Source organism: Anopheles arabiensis, chromosome 3 (assembly GCF_016920715.1).
Source record: "Anopheles arabiensis isolate DONGOLA chromosome 3, AaraD3, whole genome shotgun sequence".
Lineage (NCBI taxonomy): Eukaryota > Metazoa > Arthropoda > Insecta > Diptera > Culicidae > Anopheles > Anopheles arabiensis.
The window spans coordinates 35,390,180-35,412,807 of record NC_053518.1 but is presented as its reverse complement, the minus strand read 5'-3'; the positions used below and the strand labels follow the sequence as shown (position 1 = coordinate 35,412,807).

The 22,628-nt window shown below is 51.6% G+C and overlaps 3 protein-coding genes across 3 annotated transcripts; 2 read left to right on the top strand and 1 right to left on the bottom strand.

Moving 5' to 3' along the window:
- The first annotated feature begins 508 nt into the window (after positions 1 to 508).
- LOC120904092 (sulfotransferase 1A3-like) lies at positions 509 to 1,803 on the top strand. The gene is made up of 3 exons (XM_040313850.1): positions 509 to 718; positions 779 to 958; positions 1,051 to 1,803. The coding sequence occupies exons 1-3, from the start codon at positions 561 to 563 to the stop codon at positions 1,673 to 1,675; spliced, it is 963 nt and encodes a 320-aa protein (XP_040169784.1). The 5' UTR covers positions 509 to 560; the 3' UTR covers positions 1,676 to 1,803.
- On the bottom strand, positions 1,679 to 2,741 carry LOC120904095. Its single transcript, XM_040313853.1, has 3 exons — positions 2,144 to 2,741; positions 1,838 to 2,081; positions 1,679 to 1,769 (listed from the first exon to the last, which is right to left on the bottom strand). The coding sequence occupies exons 1-3, from the start codon at positions 2,692 to 2,694 to the stop codon at positions 1,698 to 1,700; spliced, it is 867 nt and encodes a 288-aa protein (XP_040169787.1). The 5' UTR covers positions 2,695 to 2,741; the 3' UTR covers positions 1,679 to 1,697.
- LOC120899709 (dynein heavy chain 2, axonemal-like) lies at positions 2,732 to 22,619 on the top strand. Its single transcript, XM_040305833.1, has 24 exons — positions 2,732 to 3,010; positions 3,091 to 3,798; positions 3,857 to 4,314; positions 4,381 to 6,418; positions 6,490 to 6,874; positions 7,143 to 7,266; positions 8,020 to 8,342; positions 8,427 to 9,558; positions 9,693 to 10,700; positions 10,769 to 10,921; positions 10,983 to 12,001; positions 12,108 to 13,100; positions 13,202 to 13,783; positions 13,932 to 14,091; positions 14,758 to 14,936; positions 15,023 to 15,682; positions 15,744 to 16,660; positions 16,783 to 17,239; positions 17,309 to 18,170; positions 18,292 to 18,519; positions 18,614 to 18,836; positions 20,050 to 20,414; positions 21,583 to 22,053; positions 22,176 to 22,619. Exons 1-24 carry the CDS (start codon positions 2,947 to 2,949, stop codon positions 22,578 to 22,580), a joined length of 13,914 nt encoding a protein of 4,637 aa, XP_040161767.1. The 5' UTR covers positions 2,732 to 2,946; the 3' UTR covers positions 22,581 to 22,619.
- The last annotated feature ends 9 nt before the right edge of the window (positions 22,620 to 22,628 follow it).

Genomic DNA, 22,628 nt, shown 5'->3' with positions numbered 1-22,628 from the left:
ACTCTTGCCGCAGGTCAAGAACGTTCGAGCTGGTTTGAAATGATCCATATGAAGAATTATCATGCAATACAACGGAAATGATCACGGCACAGCAACCTTCCGTTTGTTACTGTAGGTCATGAACCTACACCGTTTCGCTGTAAAAGCCAGATGAGCAAACGGATGTGTGCGTGCATGTGTAAAAGATAGCTCGTCTGATAATGACGATCATCGAAAGCAGCAAGATAACAGACCATTTCACCAGCAATTGCCCCCTCTTTCTCTCTCTCTCTCTCTCTCTCTTCGATAAGGATTGCAGTGCATCTGTGCAGCGTGTGGAACAGTACTGCAGCCTTGCCACGTGAGGAAATGCGATAACAGGAAGAGGTTTGTCTCAATATATTACAGTTCGTATACATCAGAGTGTTTGTGTTCTTAGCAAAAAAAAAAACCACTGGCACTGGGTGCAATATCTCCGTACCGGTAGTAAATCATGTTACAAAAGCTGAATATAGATAAATATGAACACACTCGATTGCTGCAATAGTTGGCAGTTGTGCTCTGGACGCTTCGGAAGCAGCATGTCGTTTGAATATACGGAAATAACGGATCCACTGTTCGTGGAGAACAAGGGACAAACGGGAGAGGATGACTACATCATGGTGCGTGCGAAACAGTACAGTCATGTGCCGATTAAGATTCCCAACTGGACGCCACAGGCTCACTGCTACACAACTCTGTAAGAATCTACAATTGAAAGAGTCTTTATCCCTATAATAATGTACAATATGTGTTTTAGGTTTAAGCAGTACGAGCAGGAACTCCTTGAAGCGGAAGTGTACCCAGATGATGTGTGGGTCATTTCCTATCCGAAGAGTGGAACGACATGGACTCAAGAGATGGTTTGGCTGATCTGTAACGATCTTAACTTTGAAGCAGCGCGAGCAGAATCTTTACAAATCCGCTTCCCTTTTCTGGAGTAAGCAAGATCTTTTACTAAGCACCGTATCTAATGTGGTATCTCTTGCAGAAGATCCTAATATAAATCTTTCTATTTTTCTGGTTTTTCAGTGTTAGTTTAATACATCCCACTGATACGAGTTCATTTGAGCGTGCAAAAAATACGCCACGTCCTCGCTTCATCAAGACGCATCTTCCCGTGTCCATGCTGCCGAAGCGCTACTGGGAAGTCAAACCCAAAACCATACACATTCGGCGCAACCCAAAGTCGGTGGCCGTTTCGTACTTCTTTCACTCACAGGGCATCCATTACCGTGGCTCGATGGATACCTTTCTGCGATCGTTTGTTCGTGAGCATCAGTTTTACTCACCGTACCATGCGCACGTGATCGAGTACCATGAGCTACAAGATTGCGATAACATCCTATACCTTTCGTTCGAAGAGATGAAACACTATCTGCCATCGGTTGTGAGGAAGGTGTGTGAGTTTTTCGGCAAAGCGTACAGCAAGCCGGAGCTGGAACTGCTGTACCAGCACCTTTCCTTTAAGTCGATGCGTGACAATCCAACTGTCAACTATAAAAGCCGAGATCCAACGAAGAAAGGGGAGCAATTTATTCGAAAAGGTGAAGCAGAAGGCTGGAAAAAGGAACTGACACCCGAGCAGATCCAGCTGCTCGATGAGTGGACCAAGGAAAAGGTTCCTAATCCTGAGCAGAGGAAATTGTTTGAATGATTACTGAGGCACACGAATCTAATTATATCGCCGAATTCGATTGAAAGTTTCGATTAGCAATGAATAAAATTCTCATCAAAAATATTGTACCAAACTGAAAGAAAATAAAGAATAATATTAAGCAGCAATGGTAGAACTTCTCTTGCACTTGAACCCACTGACCTGCATCGAGCAAAGAATCACATCCAGCGTACTGATCAACCGTACAGTGCTTGCCAGACTATTCTGCACCGAAGCGAAACAGCCCGTATGATTGATGATGCTCGTGCCATCTAGGGCGGCGGTTCGTAATAGCTCCGTTACGCCGAGATTGATACGCTGCGCGCCCGTACAGTGATGATGTTGCTTCCGGCAGCAGCTAATTGGAACTATCGCGGGAGTCTGGCCTCCGTCTGGCAGCAGTAGCCTTGGCAGAAAATTGCAATTAATTAACCACACTATCACAGCTTGTCACCGCCATTTCATTACCTTCTAAATTGATCTTCCTTTTCCGGCGTTTCCCACAACATTCCCGTCCAGTCGGTGTGGTTTCGCACGCCGCAGCACTGAGAGTGGGTTTGCAGGTTGTTCCAAAAATCACTCCAAACACTGTCAAACTGATACATCTCCAGCCCACCGTACAGTGAATCCTGCACCGTACTGTAGGTGATACTGATGAAACGAAAGAACAACAGCATTGCGAGGAGGTTGGTGAGCATACAGCAGCACGTTAGCACGCTCCACAGGTGGGACATTCCGTTCAGATGACGGCTGTAGGGATCGTGAAAGAACCGGTTCGATAGTAGGATGGAGGAGCCGTGCAGCAGTACGGCCTGCACGTCGACAAGCTGCAGCAAACGTAGGCCCAGTAACCAGAGCTGCTTTGTAGCAGTTGCACCACCACTAACCAGCATGCCATCGTACTGCTCCAGTAGTTGCGAGCGAAGGTTTTCCTGCAGCACTACCTTCGAAAGGGCAACGAGCACAAGCACAACGTGTACGACGACTGTTAGATAGTAAATACTACGATTGGGAACCATGTTTTTCCGGTTGAATAAATATCACAAATACAGCACGCAACAGGTGGAGCGAAGAAGCTCGACTAGCGAGGTTGCTTGGATGCGGAAGTAAACAACTGCCTGGCTTCGCCTGGCAACCAATATAACGGATGGTATCCAGGGAAAGGTTTGTTGTAGCTACAAACAGGACGGTCAGGTTTTCACTGAGAATTGTCTAGCAGGTCTTCATTCAATCAGCAACTGCCGGTGAAAAAGGAAGCATTTACAAGAGAAATGACTACCGAACACGAAGGTGATATGAGTGAAATTTCGAGTCTTACTGACTCCAGCGATGAAGGTAAGGTGAACCAGCTGTAGCTCTGAATTCTGGTTCTTTATTAATAACTTTATTCATGCTCCTCTCCCAAAAACCTACAGGAAAGAAGGTAGTAGAAGAAGTGGTCGAAGCGGTGGAAGAAATCGACAAACCCGCATATTCCGACGAGGATCTTGAAACGTTGGTGGGCTTCATCCGCGGCATGATTATTCTGTTCGACTACGACGACCAGGACTTTAACGAGGAGGTGTCCGAAACGATCAAACTGTGGCTGACGGACGTGAACAATCCGCTGCTGTTTATCTTTTACGACGGCAATCGGTTGTCCGCATCGTTAGCGTTCCCGCTCTGTCCCATCAACGATTTGATGTACTTTATGCGCGAGCAGGATCAACTGTTCAATGTGCTGGAGCGGTTCCACGATGACATCATGTTCGGGACGCTCCACGGTGACATCGAGGGCTCGCTGCTGGTGATACTGGAGCAGGTGTATGGGCCGATGATACTGTCGAACGCGGATTGGTCGGAAAACGTAAAGGCAAACATCATCAATGGGTTTAACGCGTTCATGACGTACCTTACCGAGCTGCACTACAAGCTGTCGGGTATTACGCTGCTGTACGTGCCACGCGAGGGTTGCGATATGGAGGTGCAGGAGGTAGTGCTGAATCGTTCGACAATCAAGCGGCTCGAAGCGGTAGTGATTGACTGGACGGGACAAATTAGGGCTACGCTGAGCGATACGCAGCATTTCGTGCCGGACGATCTCGTGTGCCCATCGGATGAGTACAGCTTTTGGCTTTATAGACGTAAGTATGAGTAAGTTAGAGAGATGCCATTGGGTTTTACAATTAATCCGACCCACAGATGAGGTGCTGTCAGCCTTACGACTTCAATTCAAGGGCCCCAATGTGCAGCACATCGTTCGCATTCTCGAGCTCGCTCAATCGCTCTACATAAAGCATCTCAAGGACGTGCTGGAGGATTTGGATAAGGAAATTGAAATCGCCGAGTCGAACATTCCCTTTCTGAAGCTGTTGGTCGATCCTTGCTTTGCCATTGGGACGCTGGAGACGGGGGACGACTTTTGTTCGCAGATGATCTACGTGATGCATATTATTCGCTTCATTGGGCAAGAATCGAGCCATCTCAACAGGGACGAAAGCATTACGAAACTGTTTCTGTACCTTAGCAACGAAATCGTAGCCTGCTGTATGCGAGGCATTGACATCGAGCGTATTCTTTCGGGAGCACCACGGTATGGTATTGAGGTGTGTCGCATGAAGATTGAATGTTGCGAATCCTACAAAATCATTTACGAGGAGGTAAGCATAAAGAAGTGAATCTCAGTCCAAGAATAAGTTTTTAAATTAAACTTCCTTTCTCCATAGATGTTGGAGCACTTCAAGGATGAGTTCACGTGGAACCTGGATTACGCCGCCATCTTCAATCGAATCAATGCATTTTTGCAACGTCTGCACGATATCTTGGAGATCTGTGACGCGATGCTCATCTTCGGCAAGTATGCGGACAGTACGTCCTATACCTCGTATCGCTTCTTTTGCAACAATGCGGACGAGTTTGAGCGACGCTGTGAGCAGGTGGAGCGTATCTTTCACAATGCTCTGGAGACGATCGAGTCGGTCGGCAGCACGATACTGGACATTAACAACAAAGACTGGTACCGGTACGTGGGCGAGTTCCGGGAGATGCTCAAAAGCCTGGACGACATTATAGAAAACTTGCTGTCGAACGTGTTCCTGATGTCGGAGAATTTGGAGGAAAAGTTGAACGTGCTCGTAACGCTGCTGAACTTTTACAAGCGGGAAAACATTCGCGAAAGCTTCATGCGCAAAATTGGCGAAGTGTGGGGCATGCTGAATGAGGAGATCATGCAGCTGTCGAAGTACATTTCGTCCGGTATAGCGGAGTATCCTGCGCTGCTGCCACCGCACGCTGGTCGCTATGCCGTGCTGAAGATGCGATTTGATCATCTGACACATTTGCGCACACTTATTGTAAACTGTCGCTTCTTTCCGGAGCATCCCCAGCAGGAGGAGGTGCTGGCACTGTACGAAGCGTGCGAGAAGCAGGTGAAGGCGGCTCTGAAAGGTTTTAGCGAGTCTTGGAGCAAATCGATCACCACCGAGATGGCGTCCTGGTATCATCGCAATCTTATCTGTAGAAGCAATCTCCGGCCGGGTCTGTTCGAGGTGAACATCGAACGTCGGCTGTTGGTGCTGTTCGATGAGGCGTACTACTTCAAAACGCTCGGCGTGAACATCCCGATGAGCCTGGACCTGGAGAAGCATGAAAACACGCGGCTCACGTTTGACAACGTGCTGCGGTTGGTGCTGTACTTCAATGGGGTTGTTTCGTCTATCTCGGACAAGGAGCGGTTGTTCTTTAAGCCCATGATACAGCAGACGGAGCGGAAGTTGGAGCCAATGCGCAGTAAGCTTACCTGGGAGGAAGATTTGAGTGAGTTCATCGAGGGGTACGTGGTGAATGTGCGCGAGCTGCTCGAACTGATCGAGCTGTACAAGCGCGAGAATCACAAAATCGTATCGCTCGTAGAACGAATCTACGCAATGATTTTCGTTCGGTTCGAGCAGCAGCAACATCCGGTCAGCGTGGCACAGCTAATGGCCGGTGTGGCCGAGCAGAAGAAGACTGTTTTTACAGAGCTGCTCGAAGTGCTGACGGAGGTGAGCCAGCACATATTTAACGTGTACGACAGTCTCGGGTCAAACATACGCAAGATGGGCAGCATTTGGGAGCAGTACTTGCACAAAATTGACAAGCTGCTGCGGGCGGCCATCTTCACATGCACACTCAACACGCTGCGTGGTGTTCAGACGGCAATCGAGAACGTCCATGCCAGTCCGATACTGATGATAGAGATACTGTTGAAGCGGGAGGGCGCCGTTTATGAACCGTCGGTGGAAGCGGTCGAGCAGACGCTGCGCCGCCTGGTGGAGGAAGTTTGTCTGACGATTCGCCCGGTACCGAGCATGGCCCGGCGCTACCAGCTGGACAGTGGAGAGCGTAGCTTCTACCTGCAGCTGCTGGAACATTCGGAGTACCTGCAGATCGCGCGTTCGATCGATGAAACGATCAACGACACGGTGCGGCTGCTGCGCACCTACCAGTCCAAGTGGAACGTGTTTCGGCCGTTCTGGTGCGTCGACAAGGCGGCGTTCATTGAGCGCTTCAAGCTGACGGCCATGACGTCGGAAGCGTTCCAGAAGAACATTGAAAAGTTTGAGGAGCTGCAAAATCAGCTCTCGACGCAGGGCGATTTTGTGGTGTGCCGCAGCGTGGAGATTGATGCGCTGAAGCTGAAGTACGCCCTCACCGGTCACATTGCCGAGTGGCAGACGAACTACATCGAGTATCTGAAGTGCATCGCGTATGGCAAAATCATCGGTAAGTATGCCCCAAAATCCCCAAGTGAAAACTTCCTGAACTAATTGCAAAGGTTCGTTTCTCGTGCACAGATTTCAACAAAATTTTGCAGCAAAATGTAGAAGAGCTTCGCCACGAGCCGCTGGAAGTGTACGAGCTGAAGCGGCTGGAGGAGCGGTACCAAGTTTGCTACGACGAGCTGCCCGCCAAGGAGCAGGAAATCGCCATCATCCTCAAGTACTTTGTGGTGCTGGAAAAGTACGTCGCCGATCTGCTGCCGGAAGCGTACGCGCTGCGCCACAACATCGACCAGATCTGGGCCCAGTACCGGGCCGATCTGAAGGCGATCCGGGAGCAGATCGAAAACTACCAGGATCAGTTCAAGCTGTCGATGACCGGGGCGGCCGACGCGCTCAAGGTGGATGCACTGGAGATGCTCAAGATGCTGCGCGAAGAGATGCCCACCGCGGAGGACTCGTAAGCGTGTGGGCAGGGCGAGGGTCGGACAAAATGACGAACCGCTGCAATAGTACAGGGGGGGGGGGGGTTGGTTTATGACCCCTTCCATGGCAGAGCAGCGTGTCTAATGGTTTCGCGTTGGAACCAGGCACATGCCGGCCGTAGTCAAACGGGTTGGGGATTGGGAAGAAAAACTTTTCTTTGTTATGTCGCTGCGCTGCGCCTGTTGTGTGTGTGTGTGTGATGGGTAAGCTTCGTTTTTTTATTTCTATTGCCATTCCCGTAGGACTCCGGACGAAGCGTTCGAAGCAATTGACCGTTTAATGATGCAATTGGAAGAGTTAGAACGCCGCGAGCGCGAGATCGAGGAGCGGATGCGGTTGCTCGGTGTCGATTATGTGCGGTTGCCCGTAAGTTCTATGCTATGGTCATTATTTTATTCCTCTTTTGCTTCCCCTGCCAACCATGACCCTTTTGCAGCTTGGCATTGTTCTCTGGGGTAAAGTGCAGTCGAATGGGTACATACACACACACAACCTTTGGCATTGGTTGGTGTGAAGTGGATGGGAAATGCTCTCTACAACATCAGCTGGCTAACATTTTGTTCCGATTCAATCGGGAATGCCGTTGCTAATGATTCAGACGGTTAATATTAGTTACACTTGCTAAATGGCGAACAACAACGCTGCTTAAATCGTACTGTAACGATGTTTAGACTTGTGTCTCGTTAAGCTAAAGCGGCTGTGTAGTTAGCCATTTACCAAGAATACGTCTACCGACAAGATGAAACCCGTGATCTAAATTTAGTTTTAATTCTTTGCACGTAGTTGCACTTTGTTCTTACTTGAATGATGATTTGCTCATGTCTTTATAGACAAATGGGTCATCGTAGACAGTAATTCACACGTACAACTAAAGGCTTGACAACAGTCACGCCATATTCCAATTTAGTGTCGATGGAAACAGTGAAAGAAAGTATAAAAAGATTCTTACGAATCGATAAAATAAGTAAAAAAAAGTGTTCTTACATATTAATGGCTGAGATCCGAATGAGTCGTATTTATCGTTATGAAGAGGCATAGATAGGATTCTATCTAAATACTAACTCATTAATAAACAAATAACTACGCTGTTTAAATGCTAAACACTTACCTCATCGTTAGGCTCTACAAGAAATTCGCTCAAAACTAGAAAATCTGCGCCAGGTGTGGATGCTGGTGAAGGAGTGGCGTATCGAGCGGGATCGTATCATGGCCGAAACCTATAGCACCGCGGACGAGATCGATCTGCACATGCTGTCGGGCCACTTTCGACAAGCGTACGCACTGCTAGCGGACGGTCCCATCAGCCAAGAAGAGTTCGATGTGTTCCACCGGGTGGGAGCAGAAATCGCCCACTTCTGCACGACGGTTACGATCGTGTGCACGATGCGCGCCTCCTTCATGCAGGACCGCCACTGGCAGAAGGTGAAGGAAATTGCGATGTGGTAAGTACATTCGGTTGCGAATTGGAGCAAATCAAAGAAACTCACCCGCGCCCTCCATGTGATCAAATTGCGATGTGTTTGTAGCGAAGATGCCCCAGAGCTACCGGGCGTACAGTGCAGCTTCCAGACGATGACCGCGCTGGCACTGTACAGCTACGAGGAACCGCTCCTGGACCTGTGCTACGCCGCCCGCAAAGAGCACGAGGTAGAGCTCGACCTCGAAGCGGTTGCGTTGCGTGTCCGCGCAATTGAATTCACCATCCGGCAGCCAGCGGACGGTGGTGGCTTTCTGGAACTGCGCAACCCGGCCACCCACTTCCGAACGCTGGCGGACAACGTCGGGATCATAAATCGCTTGCGCCGATCGCCCCATCGCCATCCGTACCAGTCGCTGATCGATTACTGGGAGCACACGGTCGGCCTGCTGGACGAGATGCTCGAGATCGTCGTGCGCATGGTGGCCGAGTGTCGAACGCTGCACGAGCTGCACCGGATCAGCCGCGGCACAGCGCCCGGCTCGAAGCTGGACGCGTTCAACGATGGGTTTCGCGCCGCCTTTGCGCAGTGGTGTGAACTGATGCGCTACCTCTCTACGGCCCGGCTGGTGGAGGACGTGTGCCCGGTGGGACAAGAATTTATTGCCGAGCTGGAGTCCGTCCGCAAGCGGCTCAATCAGCAGGCGGACACGCTGGGTGAGGTGTTACGCGAGCAGCGTGCCGTTTTCCCGCGCTTTTACCTGCTCTCCGACCGGCAGCTGATCGGGCTGATCGCTGCGCCGCTCAAGTACGCCCAGCTGGAGCAAGCGTTGCCGCTGCTGTACGAAAATGTAGCCCGGTTTCAGCTGCTCGATCGGGGCAAGGTGGTCCCGCCGGGCGTGGTGGGAGTGTACACCGGGGATGACGAGTACGTCCCGTTCGTTGGATCGTCCCCGCTGCCCGATGCACGGCCCGGGCCGGATGGTGTGGCTGAGCTCATGAACCAGCTCGAATGTCACATTCGCGATGCGATGCGTGATTTATTGTGGAGCTGCCACACCGCCCTACGGAGGAGCTACTTCAAGCGGGTCGAGACGGGCTGGCTGCGCAGCTGGCCGCTGCAGCTGTGCCTGAAGAGTGTCGAGCTGCAGCAAACGCTGCATACCAGAAATGCCTTGGTGCAGTGCAGTCTGCTCGGCAGCAAGAAACCGTTGAAAATGTTGCGCGCGCTACACACAAAGGTATGTAGCGGTGGTGTCCTGCAGTCGGTTTTCAACCTGCAACGTCGTTTGATGTGTTTTAGCATCATGGGATATAAATTTCACGATCGTCGTTGTTAAATACTTACTGCATGTGCCTTGTCTGCTTCCCTCAGCTACTTCAAGAACTGACGGCTTCGGCACGCACGTGCAGCGAACGCTGGCAGTGCAAGAAGCTGTACGATCTGTTAATTCTCGAGCTAAACGCAAGAGATCTGATTGAACGGCTGTGCCGCCGGAAGGAGCTCCACGGGCTGGAAACGTTCGAGTGGGTATGCCAGCTGCACTCGCACTGCCATCCGCCGGGTCGAAAATGCGTGATCCAGCTGGTTGACACCCGCTTTGCCTACGGGTACGAATGCAAACGCTCCACCGAACCGATGCTGCTCACACCAGTAAGCGAGCGGGCCCGAATGGCCACGGTGTGTGCGCTAAAATTACGCCAAATTCCCCTCCTGCTCGGCACTTCCGGTGGATGCTGCGGCCGGCAAGTGCTGCTGGAGAGTTTGGCCCACTCGGTCGGTGTGTTTCTGCTGACACTGGAGTGCGATACGAGCTCCACCCCGGAGGACATGATGCGCATGTTGCGTGGCGTGAAAATGGTCGGAGGATGGTTGCTGTTGCGGTGCTTCGAGCGCTTGCCAAGCACCATCGTAACCCAAATCGCTGACAACGCACGGGAAACGGCCACGGCCGTGCGAAAATCGACTACGGCAAAGCGAAAGTTAAGCTGGGAAGAACGATCCAGTCGCTTTCGGCTGTTTGCACTCACCAGTTCCGGTCCCGGTCGCAAAATGGCGCCACAAGAGCTGGACCGAACACTGTTCCGCCCGGTACACATAACCTCCGTCGATCGGTCGAAAGTGTTGGAATCGTGGCTGTGGCTGGCCGGTTACGATCACAGTGCACGAATTGCGAAACTTTTCGAACTATTTCTCCGGCAAATGAAACTATCCAGTCCGCACTTTGCCGAGGGAGGGATGTTTTCACTGCGGCAACTAAAACATGTCGTCGAGGCCGGGCGGCTTGTGCAACAAACGTCAGCGGCGGATGTAAACAAACCGGATGAGCTGTCAGTGCGTGACTGGATCGAGGAGAAGCGAGCGTTTCTGGCTGCGTTCTGCGTGAGTAGTGGAAGGAGTGTAAACATTTTAAAGGGAAAATAATGGAGAGTACAATTATCCGCTTGCAGAACACTTTCCAGGGTTATTTTTCTGAGGTGGAAATGCGGAACTGCCATCGTAATTTGGTGCTTGTTTTCGGTGCATTCGATCCACCAACACAAAGCAACGAAGATGAGCTGAAAGAGGTTGTGCAAAATCAGGCAAAAGCAATGCATTTCAAGGTAATTAGCAGTAAATCTGATAACCACAGCCAACAAATCTCATCTGCTTTAACATTTACAGCTTTCAGACGGTATGATTGACAAGGTACTGCTGCTCCATCAGGCCCTTCTCGCCGACGGACGCCCGATAGTGGTGACGGGAGCGGCCGGTACGGGCAAAAGTGCCTGCATCGGTATCGCCCTTGGCATATTGAAGCCCGCCTACGAACCGACCCGCATCCACCCGGCTACTCTCCGCCATTCCTCCCACCCGGCCGCATTCGATCGCGGCTGGCTGGACAGCGTCATCGGGGCGTGCCTGCATCCGCCGCCCGGCTCGGAAGAGTGCACCGCTGGTGGAAAGTGTTTGATATTCGATGCCGTGCCGTGCGGCGAATGGTTCGATTGCGTCGCCCAGCTGGCACTCCGGCCCGGGCACTATATGGGCTGCGATTTTACCCCGATTAGTGCGGCGTCGGAAAGCCCTGACCGTGGCGTGAAAGTGATCGTCGAGTGCGTCGGGCCGCTCGATAGCGTAACGCCCTCGTTGGTGTCACATTTCGCCCTCGTGCACCTCAGTGCCGACGATCTCTGCTGGCCCGCGCTGGTGCACGTTTGGCTGGAGCAGAAGGGCGAGCTGATGCTGCGCCAGCGATTGCAGACACTGGTGGAGAAGTATATGGCGGGGCTGCTCTCCTTCCGCCGGTCCGAGTGTCGGACGGTGGCGAACATCGGCGACGTGGCGGTGGTGCGTACATTCTGTCAGCTGTGTGATAGTTTGCTTGCACCATTCGATACGAGCAAAATATTCCGCCCGCAGACGGGCGAGGAGCGGCTCGAGCGGTGGTCGGAAGCGCTGGGGAAGGTGTTCTTTTTCTGTGCCGTTTGGTCCATCGCCGGCTCGCTGGATGATGCTGATGGTAGCCGGGGTAAATATGATCTGTTTCTGCGCGAGCAGCATCCCGAGGCGGGCTATCCGTTGAAGGGGAACGTTTACCAGTTCTACGTTGACCTTCCGGAGGGCGCGTGGCGACCGTGGGAGACAAAGCTGCCGGCCGAGCTGTCTGTTAACGGTGCAGTAGGGGAGTGCATTTATCGGAGGTATGTCAAACTTGCCTATCCCACAGGAGATTGTTAACGAGTGTTGCGGAAGTGACACCCCAAATGAAATGTTCTCTTTATTTCTTCTTCCTTTCCTTTTCCAAAGTGCTCACACGATCGCGCATGAATTTCTCGTGCGTGCATTGATGCGGAATGGAGCACCCGTGCTGCTCGCAAGCGAAACGTCCGTTGGAAAGTCCGCCCTGGTAAAAGCCATTTTAACCGAACTCGACCCCGCACACTGGTCCTCTATGCGGATCGTTCTAACGCAACGCACCACAATACGCCAGCTACGCAATCGACTGCGCTGCCACGCACTAAAAGTCATGAAAGCTCGCTTCTATCCGGCAGACCGCAAACAAATGGTCTGCTTTTTCGACGATCTGCACACGACCGCCTCAAACCCGTACGCGGTGGATGAGTTTATGCGTGGCTTTTGCGATACGGGCGAATGGCACGAACCGGGCGGCAGCACCTCGATGCGCATCGAGCAGTGTCAAACGGTGCTCGCCATGCGGCTGCACCGTTGTCACACGCCAACCCAACACGTCATGCAAAGTTTGCTCAACAAATGTCATCTCCTGATCATGACACCGGCGGGCGACGAGCAGCTCGGGCAAATCTTCACCGACATGATACGGACCACCGTGCCGGCGCAACAGCAACAGCCAGGCGCTGCCGTGCTCAGGCTGCTGGCGCCAGCGACGGTAGACTTTGTCGGGCGCCTCACGCGACGACTTCCGCCCACGCCGGCCCGGCTGCGCTACCAGTTTTCGCTCGAGACAATCGCCTCTATAGTGCGGGCGGTGTGCCATTGTCTCGGCGATGCCGTTTCCCGGGACGCTTATCTCGCGGAGAAGGCGACGCTGCTGCGGCTGTGGATACACGAGTGCTACCGGGAAACGTGGGACCGGCTGGAGCGGACGGATCACAGACGGTACTACGAGCTGCTGAACGAAACCGTGTCGGGCCACTACGAGGTAACGCTGCACGGCCTCTGCCCGAACAATCAGAGCCCAATCTTCACCGATCTGCTGGCGCGGACCGAAACTCCAACCGCGAATCCGTACGAGGACGTGCGGGATATTAATCAATTGATGTAATTTGAGCTTTGAAAAGGGTTTAGAAGGGTGGAGTGGCAGGGGAAGAGAAAGAATTACATTAAATGCATTTCTCTTCTTACCTCCTCCGTTTGGTTAGACTTCGAACCGATGAGCGCTGGGCTGAAGTTTCGGACGATTCCACGAAAAACCTCCTCATCCACCGGGAAGCCATAGAACACGCGACGAAAGTGCTGCGCAATGTGCGGCTCGGGCGCATCGGCTCGATGCTGATGGGACTTCCCGGTGGCGGTCGGACGGTGGTTTGCCAGCTCGCAGCCCGGCTCGCAGTGCACAGGCCGATCACGTACCATCGGATGAGCGTAACGGCACGGGATGGGCCGGAAACGGTTGAGAGCGAATTTTTGAACCTGTTCCAAGTGTGTCTGGGCGTACAGCAGCAGCAGCAGCAGCGGCAGGGTTGTGTGCTGGCGCTGGTCAATCTCGACGACATTGTAGAGGCGGAACCGAACGAACGGCTGATGGAGCTGCTCGGCGGCATAATGGGCGGTGAAGAGCTGGGCGTGCTTTTTTGCGAAAACAGTCCCGTCGGGCAACTAAATGCAAGCCAAAATAAGACGGGCGAAGGTACGGAAGACACGGCAAACATGCCGGACTGGCGGAAAGTACGCGCTAATTTACACCTTGTCCTGTGCTTACCCTTGGAAGTGGGCGCTTTTAGGTGTGTGTGTGTGTGTGTGTGTGTTTGTTGTTACATCCGGTCTTGACCTTGTAACCAGCGTACAGTAGCGCAATCGTGCAACAACATTTCACTTTCATTGCCCATTGTTTCTTCTCGTTTTATGCACACTCGGCGGTGGGCTTGTTAGAATCGTTCTCCAGCGGTACCCGTCGTTGGCGCGCGAGCTAGCCGTGGACTGCATGCACGACTGGCCGGAGGCGTCACTGCTGGAGATTTCCAAGAAGTACCTGCTCAGGAACGTACCGCTCGATGTGCCCATCCAGGGCGCGGATGGTACGGTCAAGAAGGTAAAGGGTTCCACTGTTGTTTTTTTTCATCTTCCCTTACAGCATCTCTTTTTTCTTTTTTGTTTTGTTTCGTCTTGTGTGTTTCGTCGTCATCATCTTCGGGCGGACGGGACGTGCAAAAATGCGCTTCTGAGTGATGCTGCATTTGAGGCTGATCAAACGAAACGTAACATCAATGGGAACCTCCTTCCAGGGAAGCATTCTTGGCCCTGTGAGGAGTTATGCAAATGCATTTTTTGTGTGTCTTCTTTACATGCGAGACACGAGAGTTGCGAGAAGAAGGCAAAAAATGGCAACAGAGAGAGAGAAAAAAAAAGATTGTGCCACCGACGAAGAGGACGACTAATTAAGCAAACAAACTCATGTTGACAGCGCATGGTTTGGGGAATAGGAGGGACACGATATCAAGAAGCTGCTTCGCATGTTGCTGTGTACAACAAAACCCGGGCGGTGGGGCTCTTTGGTAGAATGTAGTTGAGTTGTAGTTTGGCTGATCGCTACCAGATAGATACGAGTACGGGTTGTCATCACGGGGAGACCGACCTTAGCATCTTGAATTGAGTTATTATCTCCCGTATGGGGTCCCCGTCGTTGGCCCGGGTCCGTTTTTTGTTAAGCAGGCAAAATTATTCAACCCGTGTTTACACAATGCGTCTTTCTTTCCAGGCCCGCCGGAGAGAAAGCTTGGTGCAGAGCACCGAGGAGCGGCTTCAGATTGCGACGCATGATTTATTGTTTCGCATACATTACGCCGTCCAGGTGGAGGCGACATTGGCGACTGCCGCTAAGCGAAATATAATTGCACCCTGCAGCTGGTATTTCGAGCTGCTCGATACATTCCAAAGGTCAGTCCATGTTTGGGTTACTTTTTTTGGGCGAGATTAACAATTTGAACTTCCTTTATTTTACGAATTTTGTTGCGTTTTTGCAGAGTGTTGCGTGAGAAGCGGCTCGAACTGCAGGCCCTGCATCGGAAGTTCCGCGTCGGCATCGAGCGGATCGAGGACGCGACGGTAAAGGTGGCCAATCTGTCGGCCGAGCTGGAGGAGCGGCAGCGCGAGATAGCCCTGTTCCAGGTGCAGCTGGACGAGTTTCTCGAGCAGATCGAGCAGCAAACGCGGGAAGCGGACGAGCAGACGGAGGAGGTGTCGGTCAAGCGCGTCAAGATCGGAGCGGAAGAGATTGTGTGCAAGCAGCTGGCGGAGGTGGCGGGGGCCGATTTGCAGCGCGCCATGCCGGCGCTGAATGCGGCCGTCGCGGCCCTCGATTCGCTCAACAAGAAGGACATGAACGAGATCAAATCGTACAGCCGGCCGCCGACGAAGGTGGAGCTGGTGATGGAGGCGGTGATGATACTGCTCGGCAAGGAGCCGACCTGGGCGGAGTCGAAGCGGCAGCTCGGGGAGCAAAAGTTCCTCGACACGCTGAAGGGCTTCGATCGGAACAACATCGCCGAGCGGACGCTCAAAACGATCAGCGGGTACGTGAAAAACCCCGACCTGGAACCGGACAAGGTCGGTACCGTTTCGAAGGCGGCCAAATCGCTGATGCTGTGGGTGCGGGCGATCGACAACTATGGCAAGGTTTACAAGTAAGTGAACGCGCTTAACTAACGAAAATTGTGAGCGTTAAAAGATGATCTTTTTCGCTAGATTCGTTGGACCAAAGATACGCAAAATGGAGGAAGCCAACGCGTCGCTGCTGGAGAAGCAAAACGAACTCGCGGCGGCCGAACGCAAGCTGATCGAGCTGGCGGAAAAGTTGGCCCAGTTGCGGGCGGAGTACGAGGCCAAGATTGCGGAAAAGTTGCAGCTCGAAGAGACCGCCCGCCAGATGGCACTGAAGCTGGAGCGGGCTCGCAACCTGGTGGACAATCTGGCCGGCGAACGGACCCGCTGGCTTGCGACCAAGAACGAGCTGGAGGGCAGCTACGCAAGACTGATCGGTGACACACTGCTAGCCGCTGGCTTTCTCACCTATCTAGGTCCTGTAAACATTGAAACACGTGCCAGCTTCCTATCCCAATGGTTGATTGATCTCGAGACGACGGAAATGCCCTTCACCCAGCGCTTTTCGCTGCGATCTTTCTTTTACGATCCCGGCGTGCTGATCCGGTGGCACGAAAATGGGCTGCCGCCGGATGATTTTTCGGCGGAAAATGCAACCATTTTGATGAAAAGTACGCGCGTCGCGTTGATCGTTGATCCGCAGGAGGAGGCCCAGAAGTGGCTGCTGGCGGAGCTGGCGGGGCACGTTCAGTTGGTTGATTTCGATGATGAAATCTGTGAATCGACGCTGGTGGAAACATTCGAGCAGCACACGCCACTGATGGTGGAAAATGTGAACCGAAGGAATGTGAGCCAGCTGGATGAGTTGTTCACGCTGCGAGACACGGTGACGGCGACATGTGGAACGTGCCGTGAGAAGGCTCAAAAGAAGGGTGACGAAGCGGCACATCCATTGTATCTGGTAGGGCAGGAGTCGGTGCGGATGTCGGGAGCTTTGGTAAAGCGTGTCAATCAGCTGAGCTTCGTGCTGGGAGCGGAAGGGCTGGAGATGAAAATGCTCGGTAAGAGAATGCGTTACAACGGGGTTCGATCCCCGGTCCGTGGTGTTGTAGCTGGCGGCAAGTCTATTAGACCATCGAGGCACTTGAGCATTCACTGCTTATTTGTTGCTTTTTATTCACAGGTCTGCTAGTACAAAGCGAAAATCCCTCCCTTGAAGAGCGAAAAGAACTGCTCCAGCAAACGATTCTTCAAAACAAGCAAACGCTCGTCGATCTGGAGGAACAGATACTACGCATCTTGAACGAAAGCAAGGTACCATTGCTCGAGGACGAAGAGCTGTATCAGGTGCTGCAAAGTTCGCGCGCGACATTCGAAACCGTCTCGAGTGGGCTGCAGCAGGCGGAACAGACCCGCATCGAGATCGAAACGTCCCGCGAAGTCTATCGATCCTGTGCGGCCCGTTCCGCGCTGCTCTTTCTCGTCCTTGGCGATCTGCAGCTATTTAATCCACTGTATCGCTACTCGCTGGAGTGGTATCAGGCACTGTTTTCGCTGTCCCTGGAGAAAAGTGGGCGCGTACAGCAGGTTGCGGAGCGAAAGCGACGAATCGATGATTATCACACATTCAACGTGTTTCGGTAATGAACGTGTAACTTGAGCGGTTGGTGTTGAAGTTTGAAACTTGGATAACTTTTCCATTTCTGCAGCATTGTGTCTCGCGGATTGTTCGAAAATGATCGAAAGCTGTTTGCGTTCTACCTGTGCGTTCGGTTACTCTTTGCCGATGAAGCGCTCAGTCCAAGAGAGTTTCGCTTTCTGGTATACGGAGCAGGCAAAATTGATCGCCAGGAGCAGATGGAAAATCCGTGTCGCAGCTGGCTGTCCGATCTGCACTGGGATCAGCTGACCGACCTGGACCGACTGCCCGGCTTTCACGGCATAGTGGAATCATTCGCCGAGCTGCCAGAAGACTGGAAACAGTGGTACCTGTCATCACTGCCGGAAGTGTCACCCCTGCCCGGCAATTGGGAGATAAATTTGAAAAAGTTCCAAAAGTATCTTATCGTGCGTAGCTTGCGGCTGGATCGCATCGAAAGCTGCATGAACGATTTCACCCGAGACACGCTGGGCCTGAAGTACGTCAGCGTCCCGGTGGGCACGCTGGAGGACGCATTCCAGGAGTCTTCCGCCCACAGTCTGATACTGCTGCTCGTGCGGGGCAGCTCCAATCCGCTGGCAAAGCTCGAACGGCTGGCAAGGAAAGTGAACGGTGCGGTCTCGTCACAGGACGCTGGCAGGAAGTGTTTCGAAACGTTGGCCATCACGGAGGACCGGATGGAGGCGTTCGTTGGGCTGCTGCAGCGATGCGTTAGCGACGAGTCTTGGCTGTACGTAAGCGATTGTCAGCTGGCGGAAACGTTCCTGAAGCAACTGCCCCACGTGATGGCGTTCCTGAAGCGCACCAATCCCAACTCCAAGTTCCGCCTTTGGCTCAGCTCCAAGCCGCACGAGGCGCTGCCACTGTCGGTGCTGCAAAACTGCATCAAATTAGCATACGAAGAGCCGAAGGTAGGTAGTATTGGGAAAATCGTCGCCGAAAGGAATGGCAAAACTGTCAATCAAGGGCGAGGTTTGGAATTTGCTCATTGCTCTTTCTTCTGCTGCTTCTTCCCCCGCCCCAATCGCACAGGGCATCAAGCATCATATGGGCAATCTGTACGACGAGATCGGAGAGGCACGGTTCAAACAGGCCACGGCGGCGATGAAGCAAAGCACCACCAAAAGCTCCTCCACCGAGGCACACTACAAGCGTCTGTTGTTTGCGATGGCGTTCCTGCACGGGCTGCTGCTCGAACGGAACAACTTTCAGCAGCTCGGCTGGCTCGAACCGTACCATTTTGTCAACAATGATTTTTGCGTAGGTGTTTTGGGGCGTAGAACGGGCCGGCGATGCATATTGCCTTCCGTGATTTAATTCTTTCTTTCTTGCCATTTTTTTTGTTGCTTTCCAGCTTGCGGAAAGTTTGCTTGCGTACGGGCTGGAGAAGCTGCTCGTGAAGAAAGCGGTCGATCCAAGGCTTCAGCGCGGCCGCCAGGGTGGTCGTGGCGATGGGAACGGTGATGTTAGCATGGAGGACAATTTTCATGGTTTGGATTTGGAGGACGAGCAGCAAGAGCACGATGCGACGCCCTGGCAGTTTTTAAAGGGTGCCGCCCTGGAGCTCTGCTACGGTGGTAAGTGAAAGTCCAGCCAGGATGGCAGTCGGTGGTGCTGAGCGCTGGGTTGGGCTCCGATGAGGGTTGGGTTAAAGAATATTTAAGCAAAACTCGGTGCTGGGAAGGTTAATTTGCGACTCGGGAAAGGAATGTCTATAATTGCACTGTTGGGTCAGGCGAGGTTAAAATGGGAGATCAAAAAAGGTCAACCCGTTATATCTTGTTACGGATGATGTAGGATGCTTTTTTGCACAGTTCCGGTGGGTATTTTGATGATGTCGGATGTTTTTTTTTTCATTTCCGGAGGTTATGGCGATGAAAGTCTTTTATGGGGTCATCGATGATAATTTCTAATTGCAGCTAACTATCTTAAGTGTGTTTGAACAGGAAGTGCAATTACGTCGTATAGCTATTTGTCTTTTGTGATGTAGCATTTACGACCACTCCTTATAAATTATACGTTTAGTGCGCTTAGTTTGATATTGTTTACATTTCCCGTGTACTTGACCTCCCTCAACAAAGCCTTAAAATCAATGCTAATTACAACAGCTGGCCTACAGAAGGTCAGTTTAGAAAGGGTTTATTCTTCCATCAACATAAGTTGACATCATGTGACCCTGCCAACTCTGCAGGAGCTTTACCCACTGTTGGTGGGTCCAATATCTCCAAAACTTCAATATCATCACTTCACCGCCTCTTTATGAATGATCACACCACATCAAAAAGATGCCGACCGCACACTCAATCGAGATATGGCTGTCTGTCTCAATCTCCGGAGGACGATTTTTGGCTTTTGATGCTTTGATTCGTGCGCTCGAGTGCGTGTGTCTCGTCCATCGTCTCTAAACGATTGACTGCGGAAGGTTAGGGTTATGATGATTTTATTATTAGACAAAGCCAGTTTCTCGATGCCGCTTCCCACCAGTGGATCGTAAATCGCCAGGCCATTCAAAACAATTGAGCACAGATGAACGATCGAAAGACATATTTCGACAAAGACCTCCGTCAAAGCGATGAGTGTCCCGGGAGTACAGCCTCTCACAGGCCTGCTCTGGTCCCGATGGTCAATGTCATGGTTGAGAGTTGTAGACAGTTGCAAATTACACTTCTTCGAGCATGGGAAAGAGAATAGAAATAGAGCGATTGGGCAGAGAGATGGAGAAAGAGAGCGGACGAGACCAGAGCAAACATCTGAAAGTGAATCGAAATTTGTTCAATTGATTTCAATTAGCACAAATCGCATCGTGCTGGGACCGGCGCATCTACGAGATCTACGCAGAGGAACTGCTCCAGCCGCAACTCTTAACGCCGACGTTGACGACTGCCGCCGCTACCGCAGCAACGTCGCTCGGGCGCGGATGGTTCCGGTTGCCGAGGGACGGACTGTACCAGACGTACGCGGAGTTCATCGCCACCCAGCTGCCCGACCGCGACGGCATCGATGTCTTTGGCCAGCACGAGAACGCAAACATTAAATATTTGAAATCACGCTCCGACTACATGCTGCAGATGCTAACCAGAGTGGGACAGGACCCATCACAGCAGCAGCAACAGCAGCAGCACCAGCCACCTCACGTTGGACAGGATCATGAGCGCGTAAGTACACTTTCATGTTGGTAAAGCAAAGCATTTGTGTGGGGAAGAACCTTGGGATTCCCGGGCGTGATTTTATGGTCCTTTATTTGCGCTGAGTCGCAGGGGTCGGCAAGCAATTGTAACGAATTTTTATTTGTGACATTATTGTTCCATAACTTTCGTTACATTAAAATATTTTATAATTCAACTTATATTTGTTAGGATTGTACGGGTTAACTTAAAGCATAAAGGCCGGGCTACATTGATCATACTCGAAGATGTAATTTTGATTTTCACTAGCGCACCTGGCGGCAGGGGACCGAAGCATTTTTCCAAATATTTTGAAGCCGCTTCAGAAAATATGTAATTTTTTCATGTTTTTTACTTAATTCTAACGAGAAAAGTTTTGAAAAAGGTAGATGCGTATGTCCTGCACGTATTGCATACATTTTCATGACAAAAAACGATGGGAAAATTACTTTATTTTGAGATCCGGCACGATCATTCCCTCGATGACCAAAAACAGCTTCCACCAGCCGCCGCCAGATGCGCTAGTGAAAATCTAAATTACACTAGCGAGTACGGACAATGTCACCCGGCCTTAATAACTTAAGTTTAATATTCAAAATAGTATAGAGTATAGTCTAATTGACATCAACTAGATACAGCGTTTACCATGGATTATTGGATGTTTTCACGAATATTTTCAAGCTCGTCTCACGATGTATTTATCGTTTCTACTATTTTTGAATTGTTTCCATGATTTATAGCCTGTTTCTGAAATTTCGGTAAGATTCGGTAAAAAATAATGAAAAAAATCCGAACAAAAGTATTATAAACAGTAAATAATTTGCAGATTTGAACATATAAATTGTGAGACTAATTTCGGGATTACCATCATTCAAAATTCCTTTTAAAAATAAACTATGAGAGTCTCTGTATCTAAAACGATTGCCTAACCCTGCCTTCATCAGCACAAAGTACACAGAAAAAGATTGTATCGAAAAAAGTTGTACAGTTGCACAAAGACGAGGAGGATGAACTCACGCTACGTTTTCGTTTAGTTTTCGTTATAGTTTTTCTTCCCTCCCTCCCTCTTAAACAAACTCCGTGTCCGACTTTCAATTCTTTCCTCTGTCTTTCTTTCCATTCCATTCCATTCTCACCACATCGCGCCGGCAAAACGCAGACGAAGCAAACAGTCTCGGACCTCTTATCGTCACTTCCTGTTTACCTGGACTACGAGAACGCGCTTCGCATTGTGGGTGCCGGTGCAAACAGTACGCCCGTGTGCGAGGCCCTGCTGGCCGAGGTGCGCACCTACAATGCCATCCTTGGCCGCACCAAATCGGACTGTGACTGTCTGGTCCGGATGCTGACGGGTGCAACGAACGAGCTGCTGGACGAATCGAGCGGTCGCTGGAGCGTGCTGCTTGCCGCCCTCCAACAGAACACGGTCCCGAAACGGTGGGCTGAGGGTGGCGCACAGGAAACGCGCCCGTGCGTACGAACCATTCGGTTATCGCTTGCCGATTGGATGCTGCAGCTCCGGGAGCGGGTGCGCTACCTGCGCCGCTGGACCGAAACGGGCCAGCTTCCGGCTGAGATTGTGCTTGGGCGCTTTAACGATCCAAGGCGCTTCCTGAACGGGGTGCTACAGGTAAGTCAACGCTTATTTTTTTAGGGACTTGCACGCATTGTCACGCAAACATTCGAAGGTTGTTTATTTTGGGGATTGGTTTTTGCGCCCCGCAAAACACTCACTCTTGCTCTGTTTTTTAGCATCATGCACAAGTGTACCGTGTTCCGTTCGAAGATCTCCGCTGGGATGTGACGATCTTTAACACGAACAAACCGCTGGAACGTATTGCGATTCAGGATGGCTTCATTGCGTGGGGTTTGCTGCTGGAAAACGGGAGCTGGGACTGGGAAAAGCAAACACTGGCCGTGCCGGATATACTGGAGATGACGTGCCCGATGCCACCGGTCGCCTTCCGTCCCGTGCGACGTGCCGGCAGTGTTGCAATGGGAGCGGCCGAAACGTTCGCTCCCTACCAATGTCCAGTATTTTACAGTTCCGAGCGCAGTGAAGATTCCTTCGTTCTATCCCTCCCACTGCCGGTCGGGGAGCAGCGGGACGCACAGGGCTGGAACATGTTCAATACGGCACTGCTGCTGAACGATTAGAACCATTTTTGTTGGGTTGCGTAGAGAGTGAAAACACACGTTTTGGTA